Here is a 16,713-nt window from a genome sequence, read left to right as displayed (position 1 = left end):
TTTTTTTTTCCTGAACTGATGAATATTTTGAACTTTTATTTTACATTTTCGTTAAAATTTCCAGTTTCAGTTTTGATTTTAATTTTAGTTAATAATTTTGCTATGTGCATGTGTCATTTTTACTTTTTACAATATTTGCAAGTGTAGATTGTTTCTGCTGTAGCACAAATGTTAGCGTAGGTTTACTTGACAATGCTGGTCTGATAATCCAAATAATCATCTTGCTAGAACAATTACTTTCCATTCATATGCAGTAGAGGCTCTTATTCCAATTCTGAATCATAATGCAGTTGCAGCTATCAGCGTTTCTAGGGTCATAGCCAAACATGCTTTTGTTTTCAGCACTGGAAATAACAAGACTGCTGATGATCTTTATGCTGTTGTGTGTGTGTGTGTGTGAGAGTGTTGCACATGTCTGCATCTGTCTGCGAGACACTGGTTTATAAATAACTGTGGTTGCATAACACAATCCAGCCTGTTTCCGGCTGTTTCTCCTGCATTGCCTTTGATATTTCTCAAACCTAAAAAATAGCAAGTGAAGGGGTATATGGATATGAAATATAATATTCATCAATAATAATAATAATACTTTAATGAATAAAAGCCATTCATCATTAGTGGTGATGCTTAGTAAGCATCACTATTACTAGAGTTTTGAACAAGCCTGAAATGTTAAACTTCTCATCTTGCACTATTGCCCTACAGACATAAATGCAACATAGGCTCATTGGAAAAAAGTGCCTCTTCATACATTTTTGCAAAATTTATGGAAAAACGTACTTATATGTACAATTCACTGCAGTTTCCAGCTGAAATGGACACTAGTGTTATTAAAACAGAAATTATGATTACGGGGTAGATTATTTATTAATAAATACTTTTTTGCACGTTTTTTGCACAATAATATGTTATGACCTCAAACCATTTACATCATAGTGCATGATTTGTAAACTATTACATTTTAATGTGTATTTTACATAACCATTTCGATATGTATGGCTTTTCTAACGAAGTAAACTTGCTCGGTAGCCCACCTGGTACAGCTGGTAATTATAATGTAGAGCAATAGGTTAAGAGTCCCATGAAACACAATTTGTAAATAAGAGGATCAAAGACATAGAAGCAAGCTAAATGGCATGGTTGTTTCAGAAAATACATTTTTTATCTCACATGTGCTTTTGTTAACAATATCAGTTATGTTTAGGGTAAGGTTTAGCTTAGAACATTAAACTCTGCACAATAGTGCATTAATCTTTTAACACCACTTACCAGATTGAATTTAAGTTCCAAACTTTAGCAATATGTACAACAACCAAGGCAATAATGCATTGCCAGATTTACTGTTTCAGATATATTTATCTGTTTTGGATAAAAATGAAGACCTTTTTAGCACCACTCACTAGACATTTCATTTTGAAAGGGTCACAAAAAGTGCAAGAAGCAGCAACATTTAATTCTGCAGATATGTTGCCACAGGCACATTTTCACAGTGAGTCTGGGATAAAATAGTATTGCATAAATAGTGTCTAAAATCATCCATTTTAATGATGAAAACTGTGTAATTACTTGTCTAAGTGATTAAACTTGGAATTTTCACCTGGCAGACGATAAAGCAAACAGAAAATCCCCCTCTGACTTACATTAGATGAAAGAGCCAAAACATATCAAGAAACCTTTGCAGAATATCAGTCCTACAATAGAGGAATCATTTTACTTAAAAAAACATATAGCAACATCTTAGCAACCAATTCCTGAAAACCTCTCACAATACCATACGACAGGAACCAATTGCATTTTCCTTACAACGTGTAAAGATTCCACAAGTTTACGACAAATTACAATGAATGCATTTCTGTCAGGACCACTGTCATCAAAGATGATTGACAATTAGCATACAGTTTGGATTGGCGGTATGGTTCTGTTCTGGGCAAGAACTCCCTGCGCATCCATGCAGCCTAGCATGGATGAGAGCAGGGAGAGCAGCGATAACCCCCACAGGTTAAACAGAACAGAACCAATATAAATGTATTGCAGATATCGTTAAAGTTCAATAACGTTATGTACACATTTTAGAATTAGTCTGATTCAAAGGAGAATCAGAAGGCTGAATCCTGACTGACAGAGGAGGAGCTGGGGATGGAGGAGGGTAATTAGCTATTGAGCAATGCGAAAACTGCTGATAATACTGAGGGACCTTATATATGAATGCTTAGATAGGTGTCGTATTCCCATAGGTAGATGGGGATCAGCTGAGAGTCAGCTGATGTGAGCTTGACTAACGTGACCTGCCAGAACTAACGCTATGCTAGATATACTGTGATGACTTTATATTTGACTGTTTTAATTATATTTCACTTATTTGCAATGGAGAATTTAAAAACCCAATATATTCTGATAGATAATATATGATACAGTCTAAAGGTAACACATGTATGACGTACAAATTAATTAGTTAATTGACAATTATCTAATAAAGCATCATGACTTTTATGACCTTATGATTTTTTTTTGTTTCAGACATCTATTTCAGTAGTATCTGTCAGGTAATAGGGACCTTTTTAAATAAATAAATAACAACACTTTTAATAAGCTGTTTTTACACAAGTACCATCACATTTACAAATGATTCATGATTATGAAAGATAAGCAACAGAAGGGTCTATTTATGAAAATGTGTTAAATAAACATAGCTGTTGTTTGTCTGATTCTTGTATCCTGTTTTTCTCAGCCAGCGTTACTGTATGTGTAACCCAGACGTGGTGCAGCAGTTCCACAATCCTGACACAATCTTCATCCTTGCATTTGCCATCATCCTCCTCAACACGGACATGTACAGTCCCAACATCAAACCTGATCGTAAGATGATGCTGGAAGACTTCATCCGCAACCTAAGAGGTGAGACGAGAAGAAATAGAAAAGAAAGTTGGTTAAAAGCGAGACTGAATTTATTGAAATGCATGAAGGGATGACCAAACACAAAGCCAAACCTATAAACCTATAACTAAAATGTACTAAAGTGTAATTTTTCCTCATTTTTTTCCCTCATGCCTTGCTGTTGTCGAGTGTCATGACTCTCATTTAGCATTTAAGCATAAACAAAACCGAACACTATTCCTTTGCTGCCTTTCCTTCTGTAAATGCAGGTCTAGTTTTCCAACAGCAAGATACACATAACTTTCCACTTTCCCTTCATCATAAGTTAGGTCAGGATCATTTCACTTGACTAAGTGAGTGGGCGAAACCTAATTAAGCATCAAAGTATAATGCTATTGAAAGCGCCCTAAAGCACATTAATTTAATGAAAACAGCCAGTGACATCAGCGCTATGTTAATCTCAGTGTAAACTTTCATTTGCATTACTCTGTGACACAGAAACTCTCTTTACACAAGCGGATCTCACTGTGGCTCCCTGCATTGCTGTACTTTTGTCTCTGAACTCATAACATCACAACTTTTTCCCTTTAAAAAGGTCAGATACAGAGTCACATTATTTTCAAATAATATAAAACTAACAACATTGCAGTAACACTTTATAATATGGCTCCATTTGTTGACATCACTGGATAACTACATTACCTTAAAATGAACTAACTAATGTATTGCTCATTGTTGGTTAATGCACTGCATGAAATACAGAGTTCTGGCATGAAACTCTAGATGGCGCAGTCCGATAGGTCTAACTCAATCTGACCTAATGACATCATTATCACATGGCACAGCTGATTGGTTCTCTCCTGTATCAGTAGCCAATGAACTTTTTGCTCAACATTCAAAAATATGACTAGAGCTTGCCGTAACAGTTGCAGCTTGCTTCAGAAACCCTCCACCTTCCCCAGCTCCACCTGTATAGATCTGCTACGATGTATTCATGTATGCTGGGGGTTATTTCATGTATGTTATATGTGCAGCAGCAGTATTTCTTACATGCTCACAGCAGCATGTTGTGGATGTATCAGCAGTAGCAAGTCTCGGTACTTGTATTTGTATCATGACAGAAATAACATTAACTGATGGGACCTTGTTGTAAAGTGTTACCAATATTACAATATTTTGATATCATCTAAATGCATTTGCTGCCTGTACCTTACAGTAATTGGCTGCAGCTCTGCATATTTTGTCTCTCATTTCCATCAAGCCAAGTTTTTCGCAAATTTTTGACACTGGCTCCACTCTGCTGTCAATTCCACAATCCCCCGTACATTCAACCCTCTCTCATAGGGTAAGAAAAAAAGTATGTTCCATATTCATCTTCTTCATCTCCTCATCTGGTTTTGCATAACATCCCCTGATGTTTTCGTGACTCCTTGAGTCTTCCTAAATTTCATTAGTCTTAATCTGCTTTGCTGCATATTATGTTCATAATGCACATCTAGCCTAGTGGTTAGAAAAAAACACTTTCTCTTAAGAAAAAAAAATCATACAATGGAAAATATAAATATTCGTCCAGACACAGTGTAAATAAATCAGTACAAAAAAGTGCAACATTGTGTGTCAAAGGCTGTTGACCAATGGAGGATATGAAAGTAATACAATAGGACTCTGATTAATTTAATATTTTATATGATATTTATTTATTATGTGTATATATTCAGCACTTTTGATGTGTGTTTTTATTTAGGGGTTGATGATGGTGCAGATATTCCACGAGACATGGTAGTGGGAATATATGAGCGTATTCAGCTGAGGGAATTACGATCGAATGAAGACCATGTCACTTATGTCACCAAGGTGGAGCAAAGCATTGTGGGAATGAAATCGGTGAGTGAAACAGTTTGGGGTTTTCTTTACAGCTAATATTCATGTCATACTGCATCCAAATATATTCTACGTACATGATTCTTAATTTGTCACAATTGAACAGTCAGAGTCGTGCAATAATTTCTTCATCATAACTGAGTATTACTAGTTATGTATGTATGTAATACCCATACAGTATAAAATATGAACATACTGTATCTTTATAACATCTGTGTTCTGTTATTTCACCTCTACCATCTCTAATTGTTGCATGCGTGGAGTGGCATACTATAATAATTAATTGGGCAGTTGGTGATTCATTGCGGCTCATGCCTGTAGCATTGCTGCCATTCCTCATTACTGCAACAGAAGAACAGGAGCACTGAATAACCTCACAGTTTTTCATTCATTAGCTTACCTCAGAATTACCCCTCACTCTTACGTTTCCAACCACACTGCAAAATTAATCAGTTTTTGTCCTTTTTTTGCCAGTAAAAGGCTCAATTTACTTGAGATGTTAAAGTCAATGTTCAGATTTTAAAACATTTTTCGATATTAAAGAAGATTGTTCTAAGTGTGGGTGTTGTTAATTTTTCTTCTGAAACGTATGTTTAAAATACTAATTTATAGACATTATTTTGGAAGGAAAAATAAATTGAATTCAAGATTGTCAAGAAAACAATTTTTCATGTCTTGCACAGTTTTGCCCCTCAAGTAAATGTATCTTTTGTTTAAATTATTATTATTATTTTTTGTAAACTCTTTACCTGCTGTATCTGACAAGGCTGGTCTTGTAGCCCATAAGCTTATAACTAAAGTTTGATAAATGTGCCTAAAGCACTTTACATCATCAGTAAAGCTCAGCATAATTCACTGGCATGGCATTGAGTGTGTATTCATGATTTTTTATGTATTGGTAAATCATGTAAATGCAGCCTGCTCAATTTTGTTAAAACCCATAACCTCTCAAATAAAAAAACAAACCTCTCATTTGCTCTTTCCAATTTGATTCTTAGTCTGTGATATTGCTTTATGTTCCACATTTAAAACTGTCAAAGGTAAAATAAGGTCTCGGTTACGTATGTAACCCTCGTTCCCTGAAGGAGGGAATTCGGAAGCAATACACATATGAACATCCCTTAGGTGCATATGGAAGAATGGAGGTGATTGAACCCTCTTGGAATGGCAGAAGTCTGCCGGGGAAACACGGGCTCAAGGCTATACCGTGGACTTTACACATATGGGATCCACTTAGGTCTTGCATATGGAACCCAGCCTTCTACCGGTTCTCGAGGATTCAGTGAGTGAAGGCCTGGCGCCGGACGCTCCGCTACATCTGGCTGCTGAGGGGACGGAGGAACTCAACAGGGTCTACTATATGGACTCTCTGGAGTGGTTTTTGCAAGCCGACCCGAAGCCGGGGCCTCTCAGTGCTTCTACCCGTTTGAGGTGAGAACACAGGAGGATACCGGCTCCAGACGAAGGCTATAGAATCTAGCGAATGTGTTAGGGGTCGCCCAGCCCGCAGCCCTACAGATATCTGTCAGCGAGGCACCACGAGCCAGTGCCCAGGAGGATGCAACACCTCTAATTGAGTGAGCTCGCAACCTGAGCGGGCAGGGCACACCCTGTGCCTGATAAGCCAGGGTGATGGCATCCACTATCCAGTGGGCCATCCTCTGCTTTGAGACGGCATTCCCCTTCTGCCGGCCTCTGTGACAGACAAAGAGCTGGTCTGAGGTCCTGAAGCTTTGCGTCCGGTCTACTTATCACCTTGAGGCTTGGACGGGACAGAGCAAAACTAGGGCTGGGTCTGCCTCCTCCGAGGGCAGCGCTAGTGCAGCCTGATGTGTGCAACCCACTCGACACGGGAAACCACCACCGCTGAAGCGCCGTCCGCCAACACGAAGAGGTCTCCAAGAGCGTGCTGAACTCGTTCAGTCTTCTTCTCTCCGTAGAGTAGTCAGGAGCAGAACGATGTGATCACTCGGCTCCGAAGCGAAAAGCTGAATATGCGCTGCATCTGCTGCCTACTTATACTCACGCTGTGATCAGCAGCAGCTGGATGCAATACACTCGAAGTAGATTGGATGCAATACACTCGAAGTAGTTTGGTCCCTCTAAGCGAGATCCCAATTCGTCGGTCCTCCGACGTGACTTCGAGAGTGACCGACTGAAAGGGAACCAAAAGTAACAACACTATAAAATTGCAAGATATATACCCATATATACCATATATATGTGTGTGTTTGTGTGTGTGGTTTTAGAGTTAAATGTTGTTACCTTATCGGTTTTAAAAAATGTTCTTTCATTTTTTCTGTCCTATTTCTTATCTGTTCACCAGTACAGACTCAAAGATAAAAAGTTATTTCGCTATAGATCATTTAAGTCTATCCCGCTATCCATCAGCACAGATTTATCTCTCTCTTTTTTTTTTTTATCTAGCAGATTTATGAGAACACCTGCCGCTGTCATTAAAAAGCATTTTAATGGCTTTATTGTTTTGTTCTCAGAATGTCTGGTAAAGGACAATGCTTTAATCCACAAATGGGTGCAGTAATGCATTGTGTGTGTGTGTGTGTGTGTGTGTGTGTGTGTGCGTGCGCATTTTTGTAACAAATGAGGACATACATTTGTATAATGACAAAGGTATGACAGGTATTACAAGGAGAAGGTGAATTTTCAGGACATTACCCCATGTCCCCACTTTTCAAAACGCTTATAAATCACACAGAATGGAGTGTATTGAAAATCTGAAATAGCACAAAGGTTCCTGTATGTGTAGGTTTAGGGGTAGGGTTGGTGTAGGGCAATATAATATACAGTCTGTACAGTATAAAAACCAATACGCCTATGGGATGTCCCCACTTTTCACAAAAACAAACCTGTGTGTGTGTGTGGTTTGTGTGATCAGCTAGAACTTGTCCTCTAGAAACTGTTCATTAGATTGTAATTCTCTTTCTCTTTGTTTTGAATCTAATTCAGGAACATGTATGGTACTTTTATTGCATGTGTGTTTAAAGGATGTTTACATCTTTACTGGTTTTGCTAGCTAATGTTGCTCAGGGCTGCGTTTCCCAAAAGCATTGTAAGCCTAAGTAGACTGTAAAGATCATTGGTGCCAATGCAACCTATATTTATAAGCTTTGTTCCAAAAACTTAGTGAGCTGCCTACTTAGGCAGAGGCACTTTATACAGTTTTACTCTGTGTGCTATGTATTTTTATGCTTATTACAGGGACAATTCACCAAAAAATTTAATTTCTGTCATTAATTACTCAATCTCTTGTCGTTCCAAACCCGTATGACCGTCGTTTATCTTCGGAACACAAATTAAGATATTTTTTTAAGAAATCCGAGAGCTTTTTGACCCTGCATAGACAGCAATGCAACTACCATGTTCAAGGCCCAGTAAGGACATCGCTAAAATAGTCAATGTGACATCAGGGGTTCAACCGTGGTACTGTCATGAACAAAATTGTTGAATAAGTCATTATTTTTGTTTTCTTGGCACACAAAAAATATTCTTGTAGCTTCATAAAATTACGGTTGAGCCACTGATGTCACGTGGACTATTTTAACGATGTCCTTACTACCTTTCTGAGTATGAACATGGTACAGTATTGCTTTCTATGGAGGGTCAGAAAGTTCTCAGCCTAAGTCTCAGTTTTCATCAAAAATATCTTAATTTGTGTTCCGAAGATGAACGAAGGTTTACAGATTTGGAACAACATGAGGGTGAGTAATTAATTACAGAATTTTCATTTTTTGGTGAACTAATCCTTTAAAATATCCCAGTCACTGAATGACAAAGCCCGGGTGATACGTTGTCTATAGCAAGACCCACATCGTCTTTATAAAGACGTAACGTCAAGTTTGCCAAGCAACGTCATCTTTAAAAAGACGCACCCGAAATTGCTCTTTTAGGGGAAAAAGCTCTTTTAGTGTGCTGAGGCACACAGGGGAGATGATCATTTGCAACACAAACAGGGGGTAGTGCAGCCTGATGTGTGCAACCCACTCGACACGGGAAACCACCACCGCTGAAGCGCCGTCCGCCAACACGAAGAGGTCTCCAAGAGCGTGCTGAACTCGTTCAGTCTTCTTCTCTCCGTAGAGTAGTCAGGAGCAGAACGATGTGATCACTCGGCTCCGAAGCGAAAAGCTGAATATGCGCTGCATCTGCTGCCTACTTATACTCACGCTGTGATCAGCAGCAGCTGGATGCAATACACTCGAAGTAGATTGGATGCAATACACTCGAAGTAGTTTGGTCCCTCTAAGCGAGATCCCAATTCGTCGGTCCTCCGACGTGACTTCGAGAGTGACCGACTGAAAGGGAACCAAAAGTAACAACACTATAAAATTGCAAGATATATACCCATATATACCATATATATGTGTGTGTTTGTGTGTGTGGTTTTAGAGTTAAATGTTGTTACCTTATCGGTTTTAAAAAATGTTCTTTCATTTTTTCTGTCCTATTTCTTATCTGTTCACCAGTACAGACTCAAAGATAAAAAGTTATTTCGCTATAGATCATTTAAGTCTATCCCGCTATCCATCAGCACAGATTTATCTCTCTCTTTTTTTTTTTTATCTAGCAGATTTATGAGAACACCTGCCGCTGTCATTAAAAAGCATTTTAATGGCTTTATTGTTTTGTTCTCAGAATGTCTGGTAAAGGACAATGCTTTAATCCACAAATGGGTGCAGTAATGCATTGTGTGTGTGTGTGTGTGTGTGTGTGTGTGTGTGCGTGCGCATTTTTGTAACAAATGAGGACATACATTTGTATAATGACAAAGGTATGACAGGTATTACAAGGAGAAGGTGAATTTTCAGGACATTACCCCATGTCCCCACTTTTCAAAACGCTTATAAATCACACAGAATGGAGTGTATTGAAAATCTGAAATAGCACAAAGGTTCCTGTATGTGTAGGTTTAGGGGTAGGGTTGGTGTAGGGCAATATAATATACAGTCTGTACAGTATAAAAACCAATACGCCTATGGGATGTCCCCACTTTTCACAAAAACAAACCTGTGTGTGTGTGTGGTTTGTGTGATCAGCTAGAACTTGTCCTCTAGAAACTGTTCATTAGATTGTAATTCTCTTTCTCTTTGTTTTGAATCTAATTCAGGAACATGTATGGTACTTTTATTGCATGTGTGTTTAAAGGATGTTTACATCTTTACTGGTTTTGCTAGCTAATGTTGCTCAGGGCTGCGTTTCCCAAAAGCATTGTAAGCCTAAGTAGACTGTAAAGATCATTGGTGCCAATGCAACCTATATTTATAAGCTTTGTTCCAAAAACTTAGTGAGCTGCCTACTTAGGCAGAGGCACTTTATACAGTTTTACTCTGTGTGCTATGTATTTTTATGCTTATTACAGGGACAATTCACCAAAAAATTTAATTTCTGTCATTAATTACTCAATCTCTTGTCGTTCCAAACCCGTATGACCGTCGTTTATCTTCGGAACACAAATTAAGATATTTTTTTAAGAAATCCGAGAGCTTTTTGACCCTGCATAGACAGCAATGCAACTACCATGTTCAAGGCCCAGTAAGGACATCGCTAAAATAGTCAATGTGACATCAGGGGTTCAACCGTGGTACTGTCATGAACAAAATTGTTGAATAAGTCATTATTTTTGTTTTCTTGGCACACAAAAAATATTCTTGTAGCTTCATAAAATTACGGTTGAGCCACTGATGTCACGTGGACTATTTTAACGATGTCCTTACTACCTTTCTGAGTATGAACATGGTACAGTATTGCTTTCTATGGAGGGTCAGAAAGTTCTCAGCCTAAGTCTCAGTTTTCATCAAAAATATCTTAATTTGTGTTCCGAAGATGAACGAAGGTTTACAGATTTGGAACAACATGAGGGTGAGTAATTAATTACAGAATTTTCATTTTTTGGTGAACTAATCCTTTAAAATATCCCAGTCACTGAATGACAAATGTTTATTTGAAACCATTTTACTAGATATATTTTTCATTTTGGCAAACAGATTCCTACAGTATATAAACAAATTCAATGTAGAATGAAAGGCCTTCTGTTGCTAGTCAATCTCTCTCAAGGTTCTGATGCTTTGACCCTGCATAGACAGCAATGCAACTACCATGTTCAAGGCCCAGTAAGGACATCGCTAAAATAGTCAATGTGACATCAGGGGTTCAACCGTGGTACTGTCATGAACAAAATTGTTGAATAAGTCATTATTTTTGTTTTCTTGGCACACAAAAAATATTCTTGTAGCTTCATAAAATTACGGTTGAGCCACTGATGTCACGTGGACTATTTTAACGATGTCCTTACTACCTTTCTGAGTATGAACATGGTACAGTATTGCTTTCTATGGAGGGTCAGAAAGTTCTCAGCCTAAGTCTCAGTTTTCATCAAAAATATCTTAATTTGTGTTCCGAAGATGAACGAAGGTTTACAGATTTGGAACAACATGAGGGTGAGTAATTAATTACAGAATTTTCATTTTTTGGTGAACTAATCCTTTAAAATATCCCAGTCACTGAATGACAAATGTTTATTTGAAACCATTTTACTAGATATATTTTTCATTTTGGCAAACAGATTCCTACAGTATATAAACAAATTCAATGTAGAATGAAAGGCCTTCTGTTGCTAGTCAATCTCTCTCAAGGTTCTGATGCTGAAGATGTTCTCTATTTGCTGCAATGCAGTCGCAATGCAGTCTTTTTCTAGTGCTTAGCAACTTAGCGATCATAGAAGTAAAGGACTTTGATTTAGTGAAATCATTTCACATTCACCTCCAGCATAACTCTTACCGGGCTTACAAAAATGTTTCATTCCCTCAAAGCCAGTAGACATATTTATTCACCTTGGGCTGAAAAGAAAGCAGCTTTGAAAGACCGGTTTTAAAGGTTATCCAAAACAAAAGCTAAATAAATAGGAATTAAATAGAATTTAATTTTTATATCCTAGACACGAATGGATTATCAGAATAAATGTGATATTATAACTGCATAGAATGAGTGCATAGATTAAAAATATTTTTTAAAGAATAAGCAAATAAACCAGCTCTGAAATGAGAGATGTTGTGCTTAATATCTTTTATGGGGGAAATACTACTATTTAATACACTATATGCATTGATTATGATTTAATTATGTGCATGGCTCTGCAAGAAATTGGAAATAATTAATTTGCCAGCAGCAGCTTTCATTACTATTTACAATCAACCATTGAAAATAATTTTTAACATTTAACAAAATGTTAATTATTTATCAAAATAAACATGTATTTCATTTATTATATGGGCTCTACAATGACAGTAACAGTTTAGATTCATATAAAATACGAGAACATTTATAAAAGCATTTTTTAACATTTATTCTTCTTAAAAAAAACTCCAATGTCTTTGAAAAGGAAACCTTTGCATTTTCATGAAACTGGTAAATAGTAAAAGTTTCCTTACACTTTCAATAAACTTTGCAGTCTCATGTTCCTACAAGTGCGATTTCTGGATCGAATTGTTTGGAATAAACTTCTTACATGTCATAATTTTGTACTTCAGTAGGCTTTTTTATTGTATTTTTGTAGCAAATTTGATTTGTGCCACAGTTCATGCAGAATTCATTCGACCCAAATAACGTGGAAATCTAGTTCTGTCTGTAATCGTACCCTTAGTTGATATAGATGTTGCTGACACTCTCTGGTCTCTCTTTTCCCCTTACATCTCTTTCATCACCTCTCTCTTCTTCTCCCAACCTCTGCCTGGTTGGGCTTTTCTGGTTTTGCTGCCATTGGGGTTTTTGCAGGTCACATCCCAAGTTTGCAGAAGGGCAAATGTGCAGCTTGCCTGCTGATTCTGATATTGTTCCAGCACTTTTTTGTTTGTATTTTTTAAGAATGCATCAAATGCAATGTTACTGTTTTTGGCAGGAGGTCCTAGGTACAATTTATATAATATTTATGACATCTGGTCTTGTTGAGATATATAGTTGAGTATCATCAGCATAACAGTGGAAACTAATCCCGTATTTTCTAATAATATTACCAAGGGGCAACATGTATATCGAAAATAGCAGAGGACCTAGGACAGATCCTTGTGGCACTCCATATTTTACTGGTGATAATTGAGATGACTCCCCATTTAAATGAACAAAATGGTAGCGATCGGACAGGTATGATCTAAACCATCTTAAAGCCTGCCCTTGATTAATGTGGTCCACATTTACACAGAACAAAAACAGCTCTGTTCAAAAACCATAAAGAAGGCATCACTGGTGCAGTCCTCATTATTCCGCAAGGTTCCAACAACTAAATTATGCTTCCATCTAAGATATCTAATTGAAAGATGATTATGTTTGTTTGTTTATTTACTTTTATGCTAATTAGATTAGCATAGTATGTTGTTAGCTAAGCATAATGTCAAACCAAGTAGATATATAATACATAGAAAAAGCTATCCGTTAGCATTCTCATTCATTTAAATGTAAGTTGTGGTGCCACAGGACCTCCTGGAGGTATCTTTGTGGTTTATGAATTGTAGATACAATTGTCAAAGAGTCTTTAATCCAAGGAACACAGGGTAAATCCACACAAAGGGCGCAAAGGGCACTGGAGCAAACACACGTACACAAAGAGTAGACCCGGCAGAGACAGACTGCACAGACTGGGACTTAAATACAGGGGATAATTGGGGAAGCACAGGTGCATGGGATGACTAATTAAACTAATTATCAAAACGAGGACAGGAATATGACCAAATAATGCCGAGTTCACACTGCCCGATTTTAGTCAGATTTTTCACTCGCCGACAGGTTTTGCGAAATCGCAGACAAATGCCTGAAATCGGAGGCAGATAGGTGCTCATTCACGCGAGTGACAATCACGCAGTGTGAATTATCAAAGATGCGATCTGAGGGATTCGCCGACACGTCGCCGACTCCCGTGAAATATTTGGCATGCTAAATATCTGGAGCTGTCGGCGATTCACAATCACGCTGTGGGAAATGAGTTCTGACTGAAAAACACATCGGCGATGACCTACAGCCAATGAGAGACCAAGATACAGGGCAGCGGGAAGTTCGGGTTATATGAAACGTAGTTTGCGGGCCAGTGTTGCCAAATCCACGAGTGCCGCCTGTTGTTTTTTATGTCAGCAGGTTGAAGCGACCACAATAACGTGATATTTAGGCCCTGGAATGTGAATTGTACCAGGAGAACCCCGCCAAAAAAATTTGCATTTTACCCCCCCAAACGCGATTTTTACTGGGGGACCCCCTCGAAAGCAACTGGGCTATTTTCAGGCTAGTTTTGAGTAGTAATTGGGCGGGTTTTTTAGCGAAAACCTGGCAACCCTGCACCAGACAGAGCTGTCAGCGATTCTTCCTATTGTAAAGTCATGCATGTGTGTTACCTCCTGTCGTCATTCCGTCGTGCAGTGTGAACACAGCAACAACTGAATGCTACCCCAGATAGTCATTCAGTGTGAAACCAACAGTGATGTGACGTCTTTGAAAATCGTCCAGTGTGAACTCGGCATAAGGGAACAGAAACGGGGGCAAAACATGACACAGACAGTCCATGATCCTGACAACAATAAGCACATAAGAGTTAAGGCCAGTGACAAATGTTTGTCACGAAAATTTGGTGTGACAAACATTTTTATTTGAAGAAACAGCTATTAATGCATCTTTTGGGTTAATGCATTATATATATATAATACATATATTTTTAATGTACTGAAATAATCTAACTTTAAGATTAAATGCTAAAAATATTTATTTATTCATTCATTCACTCACTCAATAACTGTTGGTTTTATTGAAGAACCTATAGTTGTGGAATGCAGAACAAATTATCTCTAATCACAGAATGAATCATGGTTAATTTAATATCTCCACCGTCTTTGAATATAATGTTGGACAAAAGGTTAAACCACTGTTTTAAATGTAATATGAAATAACAAATGAAATGTCACTCAAGATGTATCTTTTAGAGAAGCAATTTAACGTGTCCATCCTCAGGTTTTGTCGGTGCCTCACAGGAGACTGGTGTGCTGCAGTCGGCTGTTTGAAGTGACTGACATCAACAAAGCCCAGAAGCAAGCTGCTCACCAGAGAGAGGTCTTCCTCTTCAACGACCTACTTGTGGTAACTGCAAGTTACATTTCATTATGTAGAATTATTATTTTTTTAAGTTTTATGTTCTTCATTTTTCATTTTCTTGTTCTTTATTTATACTATTGTTAATCAAGGCAAGGGAAAAGAGAAGATGACAAATCCAAGTATAAGAATGGAGCATAAAACATCTTTATATCAAAACCCAAAAGGAAAAATATCTGATTATTACAATGGCCCAGCAGTGCAAAACACAACTAAATCTCCACAACACAATGGAAACAAGCCACAACACAGCGAAATTAGCACAACACAACAGAAATAAGCCAAAACACTACGAAATCGCCAAAACACAGCGGAAACAAGCTGCAACACAACAAAATTAGCAAAACACAATGGAAACAAACCGCAACATAACGGAAACAGGTCGCAACAATGAAATTATCACAACACAATGGAAACAAGTCACAATTTAACAAAATGAACGCAACATAATGGAAACAAACCGCAACAATGAAATTATCACAACCCAACGGAAACAAGTCGCAACACAATGAAATTAGCACAACACAACGGAAACAAGCCAAAATTAGCAGAGCACAACAAATTTAGTCCTATGCGTTGTGTCGTGGACTACTGGAACACCATAGATTATGTTCAGAATAGCATACTGCCATACTACTCTTACATATACTGTGCACATTGAACATTTTCCATATCCAGAGAATAATGCACTCAACTTGATCTTCCATTTCCATGCTCTTTTTGCACTACAGAGTTGTTCCCCATTGTGTGAATGCAAATCTAATGAAGTCCTCTTTCCCACAACTGCTGAAATAATTTGGTCAAAGCCATAAAGTACAGCCCTTGAAATTAATCACAGATTAAATGTCTGTTATAATTAATGGAGGGCATTAGACTGACTGAAAGGCTATCACAGCAGTGTATTAAACTATTCTCATAATTGCAAGAGCTCATGTTAATCTGGCCATATAAAAAGGGAAGTGAAAACCACAAAACATACTTTTTCCATTACAGTCATAGGTGAAATTGGGTGAAGTAAGGCTATTTAAATATACAAATGACATTTGCGAAATGAAACACTCTCTTCACATTGTACATGAAATGGAAAACTGAGAAATATATAAAATCCAAATATCTAGTCAATATCAGGCAATTACTCATTATGAAGTTTTTGTGGCAATATTTATTTCTCATAACTGCTTTTGTAACTTTGCTCAGAGATTTTTGGCATTAATTGTGTTGAGATATGAGTTGGCTCAGAGATTGTTCTTCTTCTTCACGAGGGTCTCCCGCTTCCCTTAGATTTGTGGCAGAATGAAATATAGGTTCAATATTGTGGTATTTTGAGTAAACCAATAGGGAGTCTGGTAAGTAGACTCTCAACACTACACTAATCTGTGTGGCCTTCTATTTCTCACGTACACTCAAACACTTACAATCTAACACTGAAAGACAGCTAGCAGGGTTGAAGTGTGTGCCATTCAAAATTGAATTAAGAATGTCAGCTGAGAGTTCAATTCCTGGATTTAATTTAATGTAGCAAAAAGGATGAATAATTGCAATTTGAATGCAAGGAAGTAGAAACAAAAACTGTGTCCCAAATGATGCACTATATACAGGTGCATCTCAATAAATTAGAATGTCATGGAAAAGTTAATTTATTTCAGTAATTTAACTCAAATTGTGAAACTCGTGTATTAAATAAATTCAATGCACTCAGACTGAAGTAGTTTAAGTCTTTGGTTATTTTAATTGTGATGATTTTGGCTCACATTTAACAAAAACCCACCAATTCACTATCTCAACAAATTAGAATACTTCATAAGACCAATAAAAAAA

The 16,713-nt window shown here is 37.4% G+C and overlaps 1 protein-coding gene across 3 annotated transcripts in view; it reads left to right on the top strand.

The window, feature by feature from the left end:
* Positions 1 to 16,713, top strand: part of iqsec3a (IQ motif and Sec7 domain ArfGEF 3a) — a 146,983-nt gene that overhangs the window by 111,539 nt on the left and 18,731 nt on the right. For all 3 annotated transcript variants that reach the window (XM_016287898.1, XM_016287900.1, XM_016287899.1), the window contains 3 exons: positions 2,729 to 2,895; positions 4,619 to 4,758; positions 14,758 to 14,883. In XM_016287898.1, coding sequence (XP_016143384.1) covers positions 2,729 to 2,895; positions 4,619 to 4,758; positions 14,758 to 14,883 — 433 coding nt within the window. The remainder of the gene's footprint in view (positions 1 to 2,728; positions 2,896 to 4,618; positions 4,759 to 14,757; positions 14,884 to 16,713) is intronic.

This window comes from Sinocyclocheilus grahami, unplaced genomic scaffold, assembly GCF_001515645.1.
Source record: "Sinocyclocheilus grahami isolate Dianchi unplaced genomic scaffold, SAMN03320097.WGS_v1.1 scaffold226.1, whole genome shotgun sequence".
NCBI classification, from domain to species: Eukaryota; Metazoa; Chordata; class Actinopteri; order Cypriniformes; family Cyprinidae; genus Sinocyclocheilus; species Sinocyclocheilus grahami.
This window is presented reverse-complemented; position numbering and strand designations above follow the sequence as displayed.